At 50.1% G+C, this 21,054-nt stretch overlaps 1 protein-coding gene across 1 annotated transcript in view; it reads right to left on the bottom strand.

Moving 5' to 3' along the window:
- LOC125094205 (collagen alpha-1(I) chain-like) overlaps positions 1-10,376 on the bottom strand; it is a 40,712-nt gene extending 30,336 nt beyond the window's left edge. The window contains exons 1-9 of the mRNA XM_047719873.1: positions 10,272-10,376; positions 6,710-6,829; positions 5,840-6,301; positions 5,239-5,383; positions 4,818-4,965; positions 4,237-4,569; positions 3,948-4,043; positions 3,487-3,863; positions 2,895-3,368 (exon numbers count right to left, since the gene is read on the bottom strand). Coding sequence (XP_047575829.1) covers positions 2,895-3,368; positions 3,487-3,863; positions 3,948-4,043; positions 4,237-4,569; positions 4,818-4,965; positions 5,239-5,383; positions 5,840-6,301; positions 6,710-6,829; positions 10,272-10,376 — 2,260 coding nt within the window. The remainder of the gene's footprint in view (positions 1-2,894; positions 3,369-3,486; positions 3,864-3,947; positions 4,044-4,236; positions 4,570-4,817; positions 4,966-5,238; positions 5,384-5,839; positions 6,302-6,709; positions 6,830-10,271) is intronic.
- Between the last annotated feature and the right edge of the window lie 10,678 nt (positions 10,377-21,054).

Genomic DNA, 21,054 nt, shown 5'->3' with positions numbered 1-21,054 from the left:
AAATCGGAAACACAAGAAATCACAAGTGCTGGCGAGGATCTGGAGAAAAAGGAACCCTCTTGTATTGCTGGTGGGAATGCATCCTGGTGCAGCCCTTGGGGAAGACAGTATGGAGGTTCCTCACAAAATTAAAAATAGAACTACCCTATGATTCAGTAATTATACTACTGGGTATTTACCCAAAGAATATGAGAACACTAATTCAGAGGGATATATGCAGGCCTATGTTTATAAGCAGCATTATCTACAATAGCCACATTATGGAAGCAGTCCAAGTGTCCATTAATAGATGAATGGGTAAGGAAGACACACAGATCATATATACGATATCATCTCATTAATCAGCCATAAAAAGAACGAAATCTTGCCATTTGCATCAATATGGATGGATCTAGAGAGTATAAATGCTAAGTAAAATAAGTCATTCAGAGCAAGACAAATACCATATGATTTCACTCATATGTGGAATTTAAGAAACAAGCAAATGAACAAAAGAAGAAAGAGACAAACCAAAAACATGTCTCTTAACTACAGAGAACAAACAGATGGTAACCAGAGGGGAGGTGGGTGGGAGGGTGAACTAGCTGAAGGGGACTAAGAGTACATTTATCGTGACGTGAACTAATATATGGAACTACGGAGTCAGTATATTGCACGCCTGAAGCTAATGTAACACTGTGTGTTGGCTATTATTAACCCTACTGGAATTAAAATTAAATTGCTTTAAAATAAAAATATTTTACATTAAAAGAAATTCTTCTACCAAGAAATAAATTGACAAAATCTTCTATTGTGAAATGAAGTAAGTCACTCATAGTTAGATATTCTGCTGTGTCCCCTCATCTCCAACCCCTTTCCTTCTTTCCTCCCCTCTTCCTTTTTTTGGGGGGCGGGTGCAGTAACATTATTAATTTCTATTCGGACAGCCTTAAACCAGTTATAAAGGAGAGAGTACATTCTGCATAATCAAAACAGACCATTACTTCATCTCTAAGCCCCTCTGCCCTATAAAACAGTTGTATAACCAGTTGTATAACCAGATACTTTTTTTGTGGAGAGTCTGTATTAGTATCTCCTGTCTCCTGGGGTTATGTGTGGGAGTGGGCAGGGAGAGATTTGGGGAAAGGGATGAGGCCAGGCATTTTCATCACTCTGAAATCTACTTGGGAGGGGGTATGTTTATATGTTGGTTTGTTTAAAGGGTTTCTGAGCTTTAATTCCTTTCAGCATCGAGATCCAAATACTTCTAGAATGGCTGTAGAAAATCTAGTTTCATCTAGACTCCAAGGTTAGCCTTCAAAGGTCAACAAATATTTGGATAATCTATTACAGATAAGAGCCAGGGCAAAGGAGAGGTATCAGAATCCCCAAAGGGCAGGATATAACTTCTAGAGTCATTATCTCAGACTGTAAACCCAGATGGCTTGCTAGCATTGTCCAAATCTGGACATTATTTATTGGCTGTAGGGGGTGGCATCTGGCACACTCTTGTATATTTTGTATTTTGACCCACCTGCTTCTCAAGTATGTTAAGATAAAAATTGGTAGGTTCTTGTTTTGTTTTACTTTTTCAAAAAGAATGCAACATAAATGCTGTCAATGTAAAAAAAAATGCCATCTCTCCGCGTGGGCACAGATTTAACGAACACCGAAACTAGACATAGTCCCCACTTCCTTACCTTACACTGTGTTCACGTCCCTTCACGGATCGCAGCTGAACTGCAGAAAGGTGTTAGCTTACTGAGTAAGGCAAAAACTAACCTCTTGTGGGCTATGAAGCCAGAGTTTACAAACCTCAGGGATTCTTATATAATGCTGAGTGATTTATGAATGTGACAGGGAAATTTTAATGTGTGTTCTATCTCTAGAGCTCTCCGTAACTGTTAGAATGAAAAAACTCAGGAGTCACTGAAAGGTTTCAAATGTGCACACTGCTTATTTTTTCTTTGACTTGTTAATAGAAGTATTCATACAGCAGAAAACACAAAAACACATAATAATGGAAGGCATAGTTATGACCCCAAATTACAGTTGTGAATCACTACCAGGCATATGTTTATGTGTCCCATATGACGCTAATAGCTTTCTCTCAATGATAACCAGGTTCTTTTCTGCTGAATTAACACAAAGACATCTTGTCTTTTACTGCCAAATTTCTCTTTCAAGTACACCACCCCAATCTGTTGCTTTCTAAATTTTCATTAATTCACACTTTTAAGTCAGTTCTTGATGATCCAGTGTAGAACAATGACTTGTTAAGTATTCACAGCCTGGATTGTTCCTCTTTCTAATTCCTCAGATGAGTCTGTGTCAACAAGAAATAGAGAGGAGCCCCCAACTCACTTCTCCTCTCCATCTCCCGATGTCCTCCATGTTATTCCTTATGCTCCGTAAGTGAGTTGGGGGAAATCCAGTGGGAGACAAACCAGAAAAGACTGGACTCTGAGAAACAAACTGAGGGTTAAGGAGGTGAGGGGGGTGGGGGGTGAGCCTGGTGGTGGGTGTTATGGAGGGCACGGATTGCATGGAGCGGTGGGTGTGGTGCATAAACAATGAATTCTGGAACACTGAAAAGAAATGAAATAAAATGAAAAAAAAAAAAAAAAAAAAGAAATAGGAGCTAGAAACAGGCTGGATCCTAAAATGAAATCGGCAAGTAAAGATTTTTAAACTCTATGTGTGTCTTTTTCTTAACTGATGTATGTCTCTGTACTCGATAGCCAAATATAGAAAACTTTTTAGTTACTCAAAACCGAATTCAACAGAGACAAAAGTTAAATTTAGGAACTTAATCCAATAATTAAATACGCTTCATCGAACTGTCCTCTCTCTCCAAGTGGGCACAGCCTAGCAAGGTCACTTCCACCAAGTTCTCCAACGAGTCAGACGCTCACCGAGCATCCTGGGCTGCAAGGACAGCCCGACCACGCGCCCGCGGGACATGCAGGGCCGCCCTCCGCCCGCGGTGAGCCGGCGCCGTCCAGGGGACTCCGGTGAACTCGTGGGACTTCTGTCCCGTTCGGCGCCGCGTCCGTGCCGTGGGCGGAACGGCCGCGTTCCCTCCAAAATCCTGTGTGGAGTTTCTAGCCCCAGGGCGACCCCATTTGAAGGCTGGGACCTTGGGGGCGATTTGGTGTCCATGACGTCAGGAGGCAGGACCGTCCCGACGGGATTAGCGACCTTTCTAGGGAGCGGAGGAGAGAGAACCTCGTTCTCCCCCGCACGGAGGAGAGGCCGCTGGACCCTGCAGGACGGGCCCTCCGCGAGCCGCCAGCGGGGCCGCACCGAACGCCGAGCGGGGGACGCCCGGATCTCGGCCTTGGGCTGCGGCGGCTCCGCCGACGGGGACAGCCGTGATTCCGCGGTCACTGTGGGCACAAGCGCCGGGCGGCGCCCAGGTCGTTGACCGGTCGTGCGGACGCCCCGTGCGCGGCAGGGCCCGGCTCCCCGCGACCCCCCGGGAAGGAACCGCGTCGTCGCACTCACGAGGCGCCCCCAGAAGACCCGGCGGCGGGGACAGTGACCGCCCGGGTGGCCCGGACTGTGCTCTCCGCCGCCCCCGCCCCGTGCTTCGGCCGCCCGCACGCACCCCGGCCTCCGTGAGGCGGACGCCCGCGTGCTCCCCCGCCCCACCGCGGGGCGCGTCTGCGGCCCGGGGCGAGCGCGAGGACTCAGCCTTGTCCGCAGGGCGCCCGACGGCTCCTGCTCCCGCGGTCACGACGAGCCGCAGGGTCCGCCGGCACAGCCCCGGCCCGGCAGGGCCGCCAGGACGGACACGGCCGCAGCGAGCGCCTCCGGCTTCGGTGGGGAGCGCCCCCGAGCATGGCCTCAGACCACAACGAGCGGCTTCGACGACGGCTCGTCTGTCTCACAGGAAACAAAAAGGCCACCGGGGAGTCTTCACCAGCCTCAACCTTCGCGCCCTCCTTCCGCGCGCGTCACCTCACGGGTGCACAACGGCGGCCGCGGCGCCGGCCTCGTCCCCGCGCTCCAGCCGGGAGCAAGTGCAAGATGGCGGCGGCCGACCCGGCTTCCCCGGAGGCCTTTCGCCCGGGGAGGGGCGGCGCTCAGCGCGGAGCTCCAGCTCTCATTGGCTGGGACGGCGCCACGTGACCACGTCGAGCTTAAACGAATGCTGCGTCGCGGCTTCTCCGGCAGACGCGGGGATCCTCTGGGAGGAAACGCAGCCGCCACCCCAGTGCCCCCGGCCCGCGCCCCCACCCCCACCCCGCGCACGGCTGCAGCCCCTCCCGCAGACGCCGCCGCAGGACCCCGGCCACCGCTCTCCGCTGACACCCGCGATGCCAGGCAACGCGTAGACCCGCCCGCTCCGTGCGCGGAGGCGGCTGCCCCCCTGCGGCCCTGGCGACCCCGAACGTCGGCGGGGCCGGGGGCGGGTCCTCGAGGAGCCCGTCAGCCCCGCCCCCGACGTCGTCTGCGGCCGCCACACGCCGCCCCGGCCATCCGCTGAGGTGAAAGCCGCTGGGAACCGAGTCCACGTGGGAGCTCCGCCCGCTGGGGCCCGACCCGCCGGCCTGGTCCGCGAGCGGCCGCCACAGCTGGTGCATCCTGCGAGCGAGTCCGTGAAGGCCGCGTGGCGGGACCGCGGTTGCCTCGCCCGGCGCCGTCCACCGCGTCCCCCAGGCACGGGCTGCGAGCTCTCGGGCTTCCGAGCACGGACGGCGGCGCCGCGAGTCCCTTCCCGCTTCCGCATTCTTCCCGCCCGACGCTCTCCCGGGGTCGCTGCCAGCCCCGCCTCCGCCAGACCCCGCCTCTGCCCTCGGACTCGGGGGTCCAGGCGGTGGGTCGCACCTCACCTGGCGCCTTCACTGCGGAAACCGCCGCGCTCCTGCGCCTCCTTGTCGCGAGCCCGGAGCGGGCGATCCTTGCGGCCATCCCGGCAGCCCGCCTGTGCCGGTCCCTCCGCGGGGACAGGAGCGCGGGGAGACGCGCTTGCGCCCGACGCTGCCAGGACGAGGCCCGCTGCCCTGGAGGAGTCTCTCGTCGGTCGTTCGGAGCCCCTGACCCAGTCCTGGGTCAGAGCCGGCGATGGCGTGGGGCTGCCCTGTGCCGCCCGATGATCGCAGCGAAATTGTTCTTAAAGGGTCCATCGGGTGGCGCTTTGGCCCTACTTGTGGGTGTCCCTCCGTGCGTGTGTCCCGGACGAAGGAGGACGATGCGGCTTCTGGGGCTGGGGCTGCAGCAGCTTTCACCGGACCGCCAGGGGGCAGCACTGACCGCCAGGGGGCAGCTCCGGACCACCGGGGTGCAGCACTGACCGCCAGGGGGCAGCACTGACCGCCAGGGGGCAGCTCCGGACCACGGGGGGGGGGGGGGCAGCACTGACCGCCAGGGGGCAGCTCCGGACCACCGGGGGGCAGCACTGACCGCCAGGGGGCGGCACTGGGGCAGCACAGTGTGGAGCAGCCTGCTGGAGGCCGCGCACGGATGGGGACGGAGTCCTGAGCGCGGACCCTCCTACACGGCCTCACGGCTGACCCCGCGGGTGGAGTCCGGAGCTCCGCGGGTCTGTGGGTCGGGGTCGGCAGATGGAGAAAGGGAGGCGGCGACTCTCCTCCCCGAGCGCACCCGCAGGGGACGCCGAGCGCGGCCGCCCGGGACGGGGACGGGGCCGTGGACACACAGAGGCGCGAAGGGCGCCCCGGGCCGGCCCGCGCGATGCCCGGTGTGTGCGCTCAGTGCGTGGGTTCACTCGTCTGCGGAGGGACGATGCGGACAGCGTCGTCGCGGGGCCGGCGCGCCTGCTGCAGGGTCAGCTCGTCGCCCACAACCGGGCCCCGTGGCCCAGGGACCTGCGTTGGGAGCTTCGGGCACGCACTGGCCGTTCCGGAGGCTGTTCCAGCCCGGAGTCGGGGCCGGGGAGGCGCGGCCGGCGGCACGGGGTGGGGGGCGGGGGCGCGAGCTGTGTGGAGTCGGGGCTCGTCTGGGGTCCGGCTCGTGCTGCGAGCGCTGCTGCGTGCGGCCCCGGCCCCAGCCCCCGGAACGCGCCGGCGGGGACCACGGCACAGCGCTGGCCGCGACTCCGCTCCGTCGTTCTGCCCGTGAGGTTCTGCGGGAAAATGCCCGTCTGGTAGCGCTGCCCGTGTCTACACGGGGCTCTTCGGTGCGTCGCTCCCGGGCTGTAGAGTTCTGTGTGCGGTTCGGTGTCAGCCCGCACGGGAGCGGGTGTGTGGACGCTGCGGCCGCGGCCGCCGGGCTCTGTGCGGTGCGTCCTGTGCGGGGAGCTGCGGTGTTCGACGCGGACGGGCCGGACGGACGAGGACGCGCCGGGAAGTCTGGTCTACGCGGACGGAAGGACAGAGCGGAATGGCCGCTCCGCAGGCGGGGACCGGGGGGCGGAGGTCGCGGACGGGCCGTCCCGCAGCTGTGAGTCCCAGAGGCCCGGGCGCGGCGTGGCGGACACGGCCGGGTTAGGAGCTCGGAGTTTGGGGAGAGACGGGACCGTGACTGTCCCCAGCGCGGGCGGAGTGACCTCACGTGGGACGGGGGTGCCGCTGTCGCCGCAGGCGGTCCGACGGCGATACAATGTATCCAGTCAGTGCAGTCGGCCCGCTGCGCGCTCGCGTTTGCGCGGCCTTGTCGACTCTACCGCAGTTTTTTAAAAGGGAAAACAAGTTCCGCTGAGCGCGAAGCGGCCGGGACAGGAAAGGGACCGCGGTGGCCGAGCTCCGGGCAGGCCCCGGCTCGCGTTTTCACCCCCGGTGCCTGCGGACCGCTGCTCCTGCCCTCGTGCTGCTCGCAGGGGCGGGGGCGGAGCGATGAACGGGGTCGGGCCCGGTTCTCCGGAGCGGACTCTCCGGTGCTTCCGCTGCAGGTGAAGGCGACAGTGGGGGCACCTGGGGGCTCAGTCGGGTAAGACTCTGCCTTCGGCGCAGGTCACCATCCCAGGGTCCGGGATGGAGCCCCGCGTCCGTCAGTCTCCCCGCCCAGCAGGGGGTCTGCTTCTCCTCCTGCTCCTCCCCCACCCGTTCTCTCTCTCTGGCCGTCTCTCAAATAAGTAGATAAAATCTGAGAAAAGGTGGCAGTGAGTGCATAAGACGGGGCCGTCGGGAAAGGCTTCTCCGAGGAGGTGACGTAATGATGAGCACAAGCTGTCCTCGTGAGGTCACACCACGCCAGGTGAGTTCAGGGCCCCAGAGTGGGCTTGCCGCGTCTGGGGACAGAAACGAGGCCCGGGGGTAGGCAGTAGGCGAGAGAGGCCCTCGGAGGCTGGTCCCTCGCGTCCGGCTTCAGCAGGGAGGTGAGCTTGAATTTGCTTCTCAAGCGGAGGAAGAATGCTTCGTCCTTCAGTGTCACAGACGGTGTCCTACGCTTTCTAGCGGTTTTGTAGTTCGGGTTTCTACTCCGAGGGCGCCACTGGCCAAGCTTCCTTTCCCTCCTTGTTGTGCCAAAGCCGTGCGGATTCAGGACTCCGGGTCGGGGGAGCCCATGCTCTGCGGCTGGGTCCTTCGGGTCAGGAGCTCGGGCGTCAGCGTGGCCGGGCTGGAGCCGCAGACAAGTTCCCTGATCGCGAGGGGCTCCTGGGCCCCCATCTGTGCACGAGGAAACCGCAGAAAGCAAAGACCTTCTGCAAACATCAAGCAAAGCCACATACTTTCTCCGTGACCAGTAAGATCTCTTTAAAAAACAATTAAATTAACTATTTGTTCTATTAGTTGAACAGTTCTTTTTTTTTTTTTAAAGATTTTATTTATTTGTCAGAGAGAGAGGAGAGCGAGCGAGCACAGGCAGACAGAATGGCAGGCAGAGGCAGAGGGAGAAGCAGGCTCCCCGCCAAGCAAGGAGCCCGATGTGGGACTCGATCCCAGGACGCTGGGATCATGACCTGAGCCGAAGGCAGCTGCTTAACCAACTGAGCCACCCAGGCGTCCCTAGTTGAATAGTTCTAAGAGCTAACGCAGCGCCCATGAGAGGAAGGTAGAGAGAGAAACAGCTGAGTTTCTGGCACCCAGAGCCGCAGCGAGTGACCCGCTGGAATCTCAGGTGACTACCCTTTCCTTTTGCAAGGTGCAGAAGGTCAGTCTCCCCTTATTAATAATGTATTACATGACCTGGAAGGGGGAAGCTTTCCAGAGTCTCTGTCGGTGAACTCAGCCTGTGATCACTTTGGCTCTCCCGCATGGGCTGCTGCCCTGAGACATGGGCTCCTCTGCACTGGCTGGTAATGTCGGGCAAGTGTGCATCTGGGAATAACACCGCGAATGCTCCAGAACTTGATTCTTCCAATGAGAAGAGGTCGCTTTCTTCAGTAAACGAGGAAACACTGCAGGTTTCCCAGGCAGACTCTTCGCTCCGTGGAGAAGTAAGGCGTCTCCTTGTAGAATCTGGAACAACAGGCAGAGAACAATCATAGAGAACATGTTGGAAATTTTCAAACGCTAAAGTCCTTAGTCTAATCTGTTTCGATTAAAGCAGGGTCCAGATGTGAGGTGGGACATGGGAGCGTGTTCTCCTCACACCTTCTTGGCCCCTTATCCCTCCCTGCGACCAGCCTGATTTACGACGGCCGATACCTGGAACCCACTTTGCCCAGCGAAGCGCCTGGGAATGAATGACCCCATCGGGGCATCCTTACTTAGCTACTGAATTACTTCAGGGGGTGGGAATGGAAATATCTCTGTTCCTTCACCTCTTGGCTGGATAATTCTGACGTTTATGTCTTTATGCCTTTCCCGGAGTCTCTCCGTTGGATCAAACTCTGGTTTCCCCTTGAGGAAACATTGTGCTCCTGCTCCTGCCTCATTTCTCCTCCCTCCTCTGTCCCCGAACCACCCAAAGAAACTGCTCATTTGGCCTGCAGCACGGCACACTTCACAGATGGAAACACAGCCGTCCTGAAAACATTTCCCTCTCCCTAACATCTGTAGGAAAAGGAAGCACGTTTTCTCACAGGTGAGGGTACCCCAGATAAAAAGTCAGCTGAACTTTCTGATGGGCTGTGCAGCCGCATGCTGGACGTCTACCTGTGCTGACGTCAGGGTTCTCGCCCCCACCCTCACTTCCCCGCACCTTCTCCTGGGTCCTGCTCTGCTTGCAGTGCTCGGGGAGCTCAAGTTGAGAACAGACGCGTTAACACCACCCCTTCCCTTCTCATGAAGCATGTGGTTGTGGATATTACAAAATTCTCTCCCCTAGAGGAACATAGGGGAAAGGGAACTTTTATGTGACAAGAGGTTCCAAAATGATGTGGAAATCAAGTTTTGGTTGACTTACAGAAATTTGGGGCGTTTATTAAAAATACATCCCCAGTCTCGGGCACCTGGGTGGCCCAGTCGTTAAGTGTCTGCCTCTGGCTCAGGTCATGATCCCAGGATCTTGGGATCGATCCCTGCATCAGGCTCCCTGCTCTGCGGGAAGCGTGCTTCTCCCTCTCCCACTCCCCCGCTTGTGTTCCCTCTCTTGCTGTGCCTGTCTCTGTCAAATAAATAAAATCTTTAAAAAAATACATTCCCAGTTTTAAGCCTCAGAAGTACTGATTTGGAGAGTCTAGGGTGAAATCCAAGTATTTGCTTTTTTAATAAATGTAGCACTTTTTAAAACATGGCCCCGGGTTTTTTGACGCTTCCTGCACTGAGAGCTGTGTTCTATGTCCCCTCTGTTTGACTCGGCGCCGGCTCGGCTTGCCCGGTGGAATATAGCGAAAGGGATGTTGTGCGGTTTTCGGGGCCCAGGACTTAAGAAACCGGTAGCTTTCACATCCCGTCTCTGGGGACTCTCCTGCGGGGCCCAAGCCTCTGTGCTGTAAGGAAGCCACGCAGCCATGACGAGGCCCCTTCTCGGCACTCCAGCCGACAGCCGCGGCGGACAGCCCGGTCCACACAGCCACCGGCCCGGCACACGTGAGTGAGCCAGTCTCCCGAAGACTCCAGTCCCGAGATGTGGGTCACCAACTGACAGCTCGGGGAGCAGAGATGAACCAAGCCTGCCGTGTCCTGTCCGAATGGACGAAGGCTGGCTGCTGTTTAAGTCACTGCTCGGGGTGGGTTGCGGAAAGGCAACATTCATCCCCAACAATAAATTCTCCAGGTGACGCCTCAGGAAAGGGCTCCCGCACTAATGAGGCGTGCGCAGAGACTGAGCAGAAGGGGGTGGGGAAGAACTGTTGAGGAAAACAAGGTGGGCCCCAGTTGGACACAGAAGAAAGCTTCATGTGAGGGCTCCGTCGGTAACGTGGAGACCACGGGTCTCGGTCTACGTATGCGGACACACCAGAAAAAGGAACTTTTAAAACTGTGAAAATGCAGCTTCACGTGTTCCCTTTCCTCATTCCATTCCTTTGTGAGGCTGAGGTACTGGGGCTTCCGATCCTGCCCGTGGATTATCTGTTCTTCGACCTCCACTGTCTCCTGCTCCATGGCGTGTCTGAAAATGCAGCCTGCTGCTGCGGGTTTCTGGTGACCGCCGCCTCAAGGCCCCTCCTGTCCAGCCTTCCGACTTCTGTCCCTTTTTCAGACGGCGCAGTAGCAGCCCATCTGAGGCCTTGGGGTCACACTTTGCACGACATCTATTCCGCATTTTGCTGCTTGCTGGGGCTCCGGTGGGAGAGTCAGTAAGTGAAGACCGAAGAAGCAGCTGCTACTTTGCTCGAGCTAATGGCCACCATGAGGGAATTCGTGGGGCGCCAGACGTCTGGATGTTCCAGGAGGCTCCCGAGGTGAGACGTGTACTGTAGACTCTCCTGGTATCAACTGTGCAACAAAAACAAAATTTTAAAATACATTGTAAAGGTCAAGTAGGACATGTCCGAGGGCTGGCCTGCCAGCTTCTGTGTTCTGACCTAGTTATTTTAGGTGTGTGGGGAGTGTGGGGGGACAGGAAGGGAAAGCCAAGCAAAGAATTAAAAAAAAAAATGATTGGAATCAAAGCCTATCTGTGAGGGTTTTTCTTCTTTCTTCCTCTTCTTTTTTAAATATTATCCCAGTACATAAGAAGGAATAAGGAATAATATAAAACTCAAAGAAAAAGAGATTTCCATCTAGTTTTACTTTTATTTTTTATTTTTTTTTTAAGATTTTATTTATTTATTTGACAGAGAGAGATCACAAGTAGACGGAGAGGCAGGCAGAGAGAGAGAGAGAGGGAAGCAGGCTCCCTGCTGAGCAGAGAACCCGATGCGGGACTCGATCCCAGGACCCTGAGATCATGACCTGAGCCGAAGGCAGCGGCTTAACCCACTGAGCCACCCAGGCGCCCTCCATCTAGTTTTAAAGAGGGAAGTTTCTCTCTGCGTGGAAATAATCAGGCCCACAATGAACAATGAATGACCCGCCCAGCATTCGGTTCGGAGCCCAGAGCCCGGAGCTTAGCACATCACGCCTGAAACGGAAAGGGGGCTGGAGACAGAACACAGTGGGGGAGGTCTGTGATGCTCAGATAAGTCCGTTTACAGAGATCTAAGCAACCAGGCTTTCTGATGGCCATTCTGAATTTTAAGTTCATCCTCAGACTCAAAAGCAGAAGCCACCGCAGTTCACAGCCAGCTCTGTTCACTTGGAGTATGAGTCCTCTGCCGAGTAACCATGAAGCCTCCCGCTCGGACACACTCACAGTCCTCTCAGACTTGAGCTCCTAAAATGATAATTAAAACAATACATTAAAATTATGGGTACAGAGAAGTGCGAAGGTTCGCTAGACGAATGTACGTCGACAGGGATCCAGTGAGGAAGAGTTCAGTGCCGATGTCCTGCGTGTGGTCAGATCTCTGGATTGCTGCTCTGGCTTCATTAGGAAAGGCCCAGGAGGAAGACCATTTACAAGTCGGGAAATAGAGCAGAGAATCGGTCTGAAGTTTTCCTGTAATACGATATACACCTTTCCTTTTGGAAGGTACAAATGAGGGCAGAGTGCATTTGAGTGCGTCAGAATTTAAGAACGCAGAAAGGTGGTTATAGTTAGGACTTCCATGGAAGGCAATGAAACGAAAACCAGCTCTAACTGGTCTAAAGTAAATAGAGAAATATTTGCTCACGGAACCTTCTGGTCCAGTCATAGGGCTGGGGTAGCTCTCTCCAGGGCCTCAGGAGATGTCACCCTTCCCTCTTGGCTCTGGCTAGAAGCCAGCCCAGAAGCTCCAGGCTCAAGTCCAGTGGAAAAGAAAGCATCTCATTCTGGCGCCTGAAGCCCAAGCTCCGGGATTAGCCCTGATCGCACCAACCTGAGTCACACGCCCGCTCCTGAGCCAGTCACCAGTGCTCTGACTGGCTGGCCCTGGGGCAGGTCACGTGCTCCAACGTGAGAGCCTTTCAGTTTTGTCTTGTCCTCCCAGGGCCTTTTCTCCACTGCTTCTCTCTTGTCTCCTGTTGTGTCCCATCTGCTGCTTAGCCAGTATGTTTTCATTCTTTAATATATTACATTTTCCAGTTTTAGATTGTCCATTGGATTATTTTTTTTGTGGCGATTCACCCAGACATGTACAAGTATGTTCAAAGAAGCGTTCTTTGCAATCAGTCGACAAAGCCGGAACCTAAATAAATTCTACCAAAGGGGAATGGATAAATAGTGTTATATTCATAGAATGGGATACCATATAGCAATGAAATGAATGAACTCCAGGGTATCCCGCATCATGAGTTAAAATTGAAAACGAAATTAAGACAAACAAGTTAGGTATAAAATAATGTGGGGTTACATTTACATAAAGTCCAAAGAGAGACTATATACAGTAGCTATCAGTAGATATTTGGGCAGTAAAAGTATAAATCAAAGCAAGGAAAGAATTACTAACAAAGCCAGTATATGTATGTGTACATTCTGTTTTTCAGTAAAGTATAAGATAAAAGAAAGGGTTAATCACAGGTTTCCACAAACTCAGGAGAACGCAAGCAGTTTTCCTCTGCCTTTGAACTTTACAGTCGTTCTCTCTGGCTGCCTCTTTTACATACCATCCCAAACTTTCCGCGCTGATGACCTGAACTTCTGTCCTGGAAAAGTGGTAAATAGCATTGTCCCTAGAAGTCCTCTGTTAAATTTTATGTTATCTAGTGAGTTAGAAAAGAAGTCAGCGTGTTCTCTATGAAGAGTTACATCACTCGTCTCTGTCATCTGTGTGATCGGTTGTAGGTTTCAAGAGCAAACACGCAGGGAAGGTGGGAGTAAGTGACACGAGTGCACCCTGAGAGTTTAAGCCATAACATCCAGTAATGAACTAAAGCAGAGATTTGCAAATTTCTACCAAATAACAGTTAAGGTTTATTTCGCTCTTTATGAAGGCTAATGCGCTAAAAGCTTTACATGCATAATCTTTGCAACGACCTTGCAAATTCAATGGGATTATTTTCTCCTTTCAGGTTTTAAAACTTTTTATTTACACTTTTTAAAAAAATGTACATTCCGATAATTTAAAAGTTTTGAACACACAAAAAAATGGCACTCGGATTAAATTGCATTTTACAGTGTGCAGGACACCTTGGACTAGCTTAGCTTTTACTCTGATTTCACTGTCGTCTCAGCAAGCTTCTTCCTTCACCAAGATGCAAGTTCTTTTCCTTCCCTGCCAGCCGGACCGGCAGATGCGAGAGGCAGGTGTGGCCCTCATCAGTGGTTCTCGATCCTTTGCTGCGATAAGTGGCTGCGCCCTCATTTAAACTTGATCCAACCCCTTGTATCTGAGTTAAATGGCTAAAAGGAGTACAACAAGAAGGCGGCGTCCGTGAAATTACAGGGTGCGCTAGTGGCGTGTGCCGCATTAGGGTGCGTCTGCTTCCTTCTCCTGTTCTGTTGTTTCTTTGGAAGGCAGTGGGTTTTCTTTTGTGTTTGTCTTCTTCAATTTTGACTTACCAGGTTTCTCGATCTCAGCCACACAGCGGTTGTCAGAACTGGTTGTAGAGGAAACAGGACGAGGCATGTGAACGAGGGAAGTCTCGTCTGTGCAGTGGTCCCCGCTAAGCACCTGAATGGGATTATTTTCTTCATATTGCGATGGAGGAGTGAGGTGTAGGGCATTTTCAAGCAAGCCCTCCAGGTCATATGGCCAAGAAGGGGCAGACCAGAGATTCAAAGTGAGATCCTCCGGCTCTCATGCTCCTGGTCTCCACTCCCACATTATGATCTCTGTGCTAAAGAGGTACGGTGAGTCCCAGAGCTGAACAAGTCTGGAGGGTTCCACTGTATACGGTGTTACATAGCAACAGAAGAGTGGGAAAGCGGCCTACCTCTGGAGGGCCAGTGAGGGCACTTTTCAGGGACAGGAAGTCCTACTGATAAATTCTGGTTTTCACAGTCCCTTTGGTTTAGACTATTTCTACACTGAGGCTGGAGGTATCAGGTTCTCTTAGCCTCGTGATATTAAACATTTTAATCTTGCAAATAATCTCTTGTCTTTTGAATTCTTGGTTAGCGAGCAGCTTTCTGATTATGACTTGGCTTTCCAAAAAGAACTTAGAATCTAGTCTGTGCCAATCCGAGTGTTCTAGTGTGTGTGACAGCTTTCATTTCTCATCGCCTACTGATTAACTGGCGTTCTGATTTATACACTAGCTTCTTGAGTGGGGTGAACGTGAATTTTTTGATTCAAAATTGAGCTTTGAAATGTGCATCTACAAAAATCTGATTTCTGAGTTGAAAAGACCAAGGACCAATCTCTGAATATTGGCGAATTCATCAAGGTTGAGTTTTCATTTGAAATCTTTTGGGCAATCAAACGTTGACCTTTTCTTATTCAGATCTGAGACCTGGTATGGGGCTTCACTTTTTTGCTTAATGTCTATAAGCATATCAGCTCACTTTATCTGGTGATTGTCCCACTGTAAGGCCAAATAAACCACGAAGGCATTAAATTTTAGGGAAGTTATCCAGTAAGAGGTTTAGAGGAGAGCTGAGGAATGAGTTGTGTCCTCCCACCAAACACATATGCTGAGGCTCTAACCCACAGTGAGATGGTATTTGGAGATGGAATTTAGGGGAGGTAAATAGATGAGGTCATGAGCTCTCATTACGTGATTCATGCCCTTATAAGAGAGACGCCAGATAGCCTTCTGTCAATGTCTCTTTCTCAATCTCTCCTTGTGCACACACGCACGCTCTCTCCACGTACGCCAGGAGGTCATGTGAGTGCACAGAAAGATGGCAGCTGCCACAAGCCAGGAAGAGAGCTCTCCCCAGAACCAAGCCATGCTGGCGTTCTGATCATGGCCTTTTAGCTTCCAGACTGTCAGAAAATAAATTTCTGTTGTTTAAGCCTCCTAGTCTATTTGGTTGTGGCAGCCTGAATGGCCTACTACAAGGAGGCAATGGAAAACGGGGAAGCGGCCTCACTCTGAGTGAGTGAGAAGTGCCGTGGCTGGGGTGGACAGGCTGAAGACAACTGAAAGGCCGTTCTAAGAAAACGAACAATTCTCAGAACATCATCTTAAGGAGAAGAACTCTGAAATACTACCTTTGTTTCTTTTAGGAATGTCTTATACCCATCATTCCTTATGTAGACTTTTTATTAGATTTTTATTATTCATTAGATTTTTTGGGTTTGTCTTCTGCATCTGTTTTATTCAGTGAATGAGCTGCATTAGTATCATCAGTAGTGAGAAAGTAAACAATGCAACTCACTAAAAATGTTTCATTACCTAGTATTCCTTTCATAGATTTCATAGATGATGCTTTCCTTTCTGGAAAAGGAGCAGGTTATAAAACCTTAGAAATGCAGTTAGCAGGACTTTTAAATGGTGTTTGATTTTTTTTTTTTTTAAGCCTAAGCATCTAACCATGGTTTTTCCAAGTCAAACAGCAGTTAAAATCTAAGAGCCTTTGAAGCCAGAGGCCTGTAATGCTGTGGGCTACTTCTCTCTCCTGAAATAGTCGGTGAGATCAGATGAGAAAATTGGTACCGATATTGTTTGTGTTTCTCTATGTTTCTTAGGAGGCTGCCCTACAAATCTTACTGAGGTTCTCTAATACTCTGAACCACTTTCTTGAAACGTATAAGACAGATGTGTGTGCTGAGGAAAACTTCCTTAACCACACTGTTATTACTTTTGAACACGAAAAAGGGTGTTTTTCCTTTTGCTTTTCAAATAATGAACAGAAAGACCCAGAGTTTCAGAAGATCGCATAGCAAGTCACGACCTGACTCACAGCGATAGAGGCCTTTTTATTTTTACTTATTTATTTTTAAAAGATTTATTTACTTATTTATTTGACAGACAGAGATCACAACTAGGCAGAGAGAGAGGAGGAAGCAGGCTCCTCGCTGAGCAGAGGGCCCGATGCGGGGCTTGATCCCAGGACCCTGGCATCATGACCTGAGCTGAAGGCAGAAGCTTTAACCTACTGAGCCACCTAGGTGCTCCGATCGAGGCCTTTTTAAAGAACACAAAAGTCTCAATAATGAGAGCTATCCTTCACCTTGGACTTAAACATGTCCGGGGACACCTGAGTGGCTCAGTTGGTTGGGCAGCTGCCTTCGGCTCAGGTCATGATCCCAGCGTCCTGGGATCAAGTCCCACATCCGGCTCCTTGCTTGGCGGGGAGCCTGCTTCTCCCTCTGCCTGCCATTCTGTCTGCCTGTGCTCGCTCGCTCTCCTCTCTCTCTGACAAATAAATAAAATCTTTAAAACAAACAAACAAACAAAAAAACATGCCCGTCACCATCTTTGTTATGTTGCATTATTTTTTGTTATTGCAGGACACCAGTAATGAAGATATTTGCACCAGATGAAGAAAGTGAGTTCAGAGTGGTTGAGTAGCTGGACCAAGATATATGACTACTGAGAGGCTGGGTCAGAACCCTTCAACTCCCTGACTCCAAAATTCACATGCTTTCCACTATGATGCCAGAGGACACCTGAAATGATATCTACATTTCTGGAGAGACCAATGAATATATTAATAATTAATTTTTCATCCTAGAAGAGTAGAAAGCTCACATTTCTCTATTATCAAAATTCTTTCAAAGCAAAGGTAATTTAAAAGAAAATGGTGGTCAGTGTGTGCAGGAAAGGAAGGAAGGCCAGAGGGACTGAGTACTAGTCATGCTGTGACGAGCAGACATGAAGGTTTGATCTACAGGGTTTACAGTAACCACAACTCACATTTGTGGAGGACTCTACGTCTTAGGTCAGATATAAGTTGTGTGGAAGAAGGCAGGACAGCCAACTGGGTCAGAAGAGGAGCCGTACCTTAAGTTAGGTTAGCTTTATTCTGGTCAGTCTTGATGGGACCAAAGTGTCTGTAGAGTGTGGGGACTTGTGTGTCACAAATAGTCACCAGGGAAGCAGTCAACCCACAAAATACAATTAATACCAAGGAAGTTTGAAATTGGGAATGGATTCATCATAACAATGCAGGAGATACGGAAGGGTGATGAAACTGAAGTGGTTATGAATACCTTGAAGAGGAGGATTACCGAAAAAACTAGGGGTGAAAGTGATGTCCGTGAGCAGTCTCTTGCTCTAAAGAAGGAAGGACGTTAGTCTGCTTGACAAATCTGCCCCATAGGGAAGGAAGGGGACTCATTAGTTTGCCATAACTGCGTAATAATGCTCCCAGGATAATCCAGCTCCCCGAGGTCTGATTCTGTACTCTCCAAGGAACCTCCCAATGGTAATTGAGTTTCTCAAATAGATTTCTCTCCTGGGAAGGAAATGAGTGGACAAGCTGACATGCCTATCCAATCTGCTTGCCGGTGTGATTTCTCACTGTTCATTAAGCCCCTGGCTCCTGCATATGATGTATTTGGTGATGTGAGTCAGGTCTCTTTGGGCCTGACTTCTTGTGGAAAGTAGAAACCAAGGCCCTGGGGCTGGAGAACTGATGACCGCAACTGTTACATTTGTGCAGGACTCATAGTTTAGAAAGTCCGACTCATGCCATATCATTTAACTCTCACGGTGCCTGTGAGGTAATTATTTTTGATCTCTATTTTATTAAGATTTGGAAAGGTTAAGTGAATATTTCAAGCATATAGTTAGAGGAATATGGGACACAAAACCTTGGGCTTGTGACATTGAACCCAGGACTCCTGCACAGCCAGGGGCAGGTTAGTGAGCAAATGCATGGAAACGCATCAGATGGAATTTCCAACAACTTATGCTTACTGGTGCCTTGATACAGCAGAACCTGGAGGATAAAAGATGGACCTTTTTTTAACAGCTAATTTACCATCACCCCCAATCTCCCCATCACCTCCCGCCCCGGGAAAGCACAAATATAATTTCTATCTTCATAGATTTGACTCTTCTTGGTATTCCACACAAATAGAATCACGCAACATGTAGTCCTTTGTGACTGGCTTCTCTTCTTTAGCATGTTTTCAAGTTCGTCCATGGTGTACCAGCTGTCAGTACTTCTTTCTGTTTTATCGCTGAACAATATTCCATCATATGGATACACCACATTTTGTTATCCATTTATCCATTGATGGACATTTTGGGTTGTTTCCACTTTTTGATTATTGTGAAGAGTGCTGCTATGAACTTTTGTGTGCAAGTTCTTGTGTGAAGATCGGTTTATCTTTCTCGTGATTATATAACTATGAACAGTATTGCTGGATCGTATGCGAACTACATGTCTAACTACTTAAAAGAGGACAGATTGTTTTTCAAAGGAGCTGTGTCAGTTGATATTCTTACTAGCAGTATGTGAGTGCTCCAATTTCTCTCTGTGCTTCCCAGCATTTGTTTTATCTGACTTTCTGAGGACAGTCATCTCACTGGGTACGAAGTAGTGTCCTCACTGTGGTCTCGGTTTACAGTTCCCTGATGACTGATGATGTTGAACACCTTTTCATGTGTTTAATTATTAGTCATTTGTACATCCTCTTCAGAGAAATATCTATTCAAGTCCTTTGTCCATTTTTTAATTGGGTTATTTGTCTCTTTATTATGAAGTTATAAGAGTTATTTATATTCTGGATGCAAGTCCCTTACTGGTAATTATATATAAATATATAATTTTGAAATTGTATAATTTGAAAAAATGCTCTGTTTTGTGGGTTGTCTTTTCTCTCTCCTTTTGGTGTCCTTTACAACACAAGAGTTTTCAATTTTTTTTAAGAGTTTTTTTAAGAGTTTTTAAGAGTTTTCAATTTTGATGATGACTACTGTATCTACTTTTTGTAGAAAAAGTACCTTTTTATGTACCTTGTACTTTCAGTGGACAGATAAAACTTTTTGCACAACAGGAAAATCTGATTAGATGTCCAAATGATATTGCTACTGTGAGGAGATAAGGTACAAAAGTGTCAGAGGGTAAATGTCTGCTTTCATGAAATTTGCACCGTGACGAAAAGGAGAACTAAAAAGCAGCAAACAATAAAGGAAGGATAGATGAAAGGTTGGTAAGGGATAAATATTGAAACTGAAGCTTCAGCCAAACAAGAGCTTGTAACTAGCAATATTTGTCGTCCTCTATCCTTGTAGTACAAACATTATATCAGCAAAATGCATCCATCAGACAATATATTTTACATTTAATTTTTGTGATTCTTTTTCGAGGTGGAAACAACCATCACTGTACTACACATTTGCTTTTGAAACTACTGTAGGCCAAGTGAGCTGTCCGTATATATATTTGTATAAGATTTAATTATTTATTTTAAACGAATTTACTTTTGTTTTTACATCATTACTAAGATAACACCCTGGTTTCTACGTAAGTCTTGAACTTCCTCTGAAATTTTCATTTAGCCCAATATAGTCTCTTCGTACAAACCCAGAGATCTGTGGCTTCTATGTGGTACACAATTAGATTTCCTTTCTGGTCTGCTGACAGGTATTTTATGAATAACATCTCCAATATCCAGTAATCTGCTGCAAGAAATAGTGCTGATTTCATTAGAAAATAATTTGCCTTTCTAAACATTTTTTTAATATACTCCAAGCCCTCCCTAATAGTATAAATTAATAATCGAGCATTAAGGAAAATTCTGGTTACAGTAAAGAAAAAGTCAGTCGGTTCGGGGCTGAAAGGAAAGGGAGTGGAGGAGCCTGCCTCGCCTGGGCTTTCTGCAGAGACACAGCGCTGTGATGGTGCCGGCCAGGCCGTACCTTGCTTTATGTCTGGGGCTGGGTGTATTTACTTGTCGAAATTAAATTCGAAGCGCTCGTAGGCTGCAAACTCCTGCAAACTCCTGCAGAACACTGCTCTGGTCATAGAATTCAAACAACAAGGGCTTAATTAAAGGTCTGGCTCCACTGTTATTTTGGAAAAAGAAATCTCTTTATTACATCATTTAAACCTAGGGAGTATTAAGCAGACACTGTATTTAAGAGTGAGGTTCGACGCTAACTTTGAAATAAATTAAGTGCTGGTTAGGATCTTTTTCCTTCCCCGTTTGCTCTCAGTTTTTCTCTTTCAACTAATTCCAGTTGTGTTCTTATGCACAAATGTTTACCAGAAAGTTCTTCTATGTTGCCTTGTTTGTCTAATATGAAATCCAAATCTTCTTAGGATTTGGGCCACTGTCCCAGAATTTAGGATATTTTTGTAACTAAGTGACTTTAGGGTTTTTTTTTCCTCTTACATTTAACTGATTTTTAAATGTCACTCCACTCCCAGAAACACACACACGCGCACACACACACACACACACACACGTGAGCGCTGCGCAGAAAGATTCAGGTTCTTCTGTTTATTGCTTTTCAGTGTTTTCTTTTGCTTCTGAAGAGCAGGGGCAGCAACTGTGAGGGGCCGGGGCCATCAGGCCCTCAGGAGCACCCCGGAGGCACAGGGAGAGTCTGCTGCAGGGAGGTCCGCGCTCCCCTGAGCAGCCTTCGCTGAAGCTCTGGCTCCTCCCTCGGGTGTTCCGAAGGCGCACAGCCTAAAGGTCCCCTTGGGCCACTTTCTAGTTCACCCCCCCCACTTCTGCTTCCACTGTTGGGCTGAATGCTTCCGCATATGATTTTTAAAAATATTTTATTGATCGATTTGAGAGGGAGAGAGAGAGCACGTGTGCGAGACCTGTGGGGAGAGCGAAAGGGAAAAGGTGAGGGAGACTCTCCGCCCGGCCGGTCCAGTGCTGAGCCCGAGCCCAGCTCAGGGCTCCGACTTGTGACCCTGAGATCCTCACCTCATCTGGAACCAAGACTGAGCCAACCAGGCGGC

Source organism: Lutra lutra, chromosome 2 (genome assembly GCF_902655055.1).
Source record: "Lutra lutra chromosome 2, mLutLut1.2, whole genome shotgun sequence".
NCBI classification, from domain to species: domain Eukaryota; kingdom Metazoa; phylum Chordata; class Mammalia; order Carnivora; family Mustelidae; genus Lutra; species Lutra lutra.
This window is presented reverse-complemented; position numbering and strand designations above follow the sequence as displayed.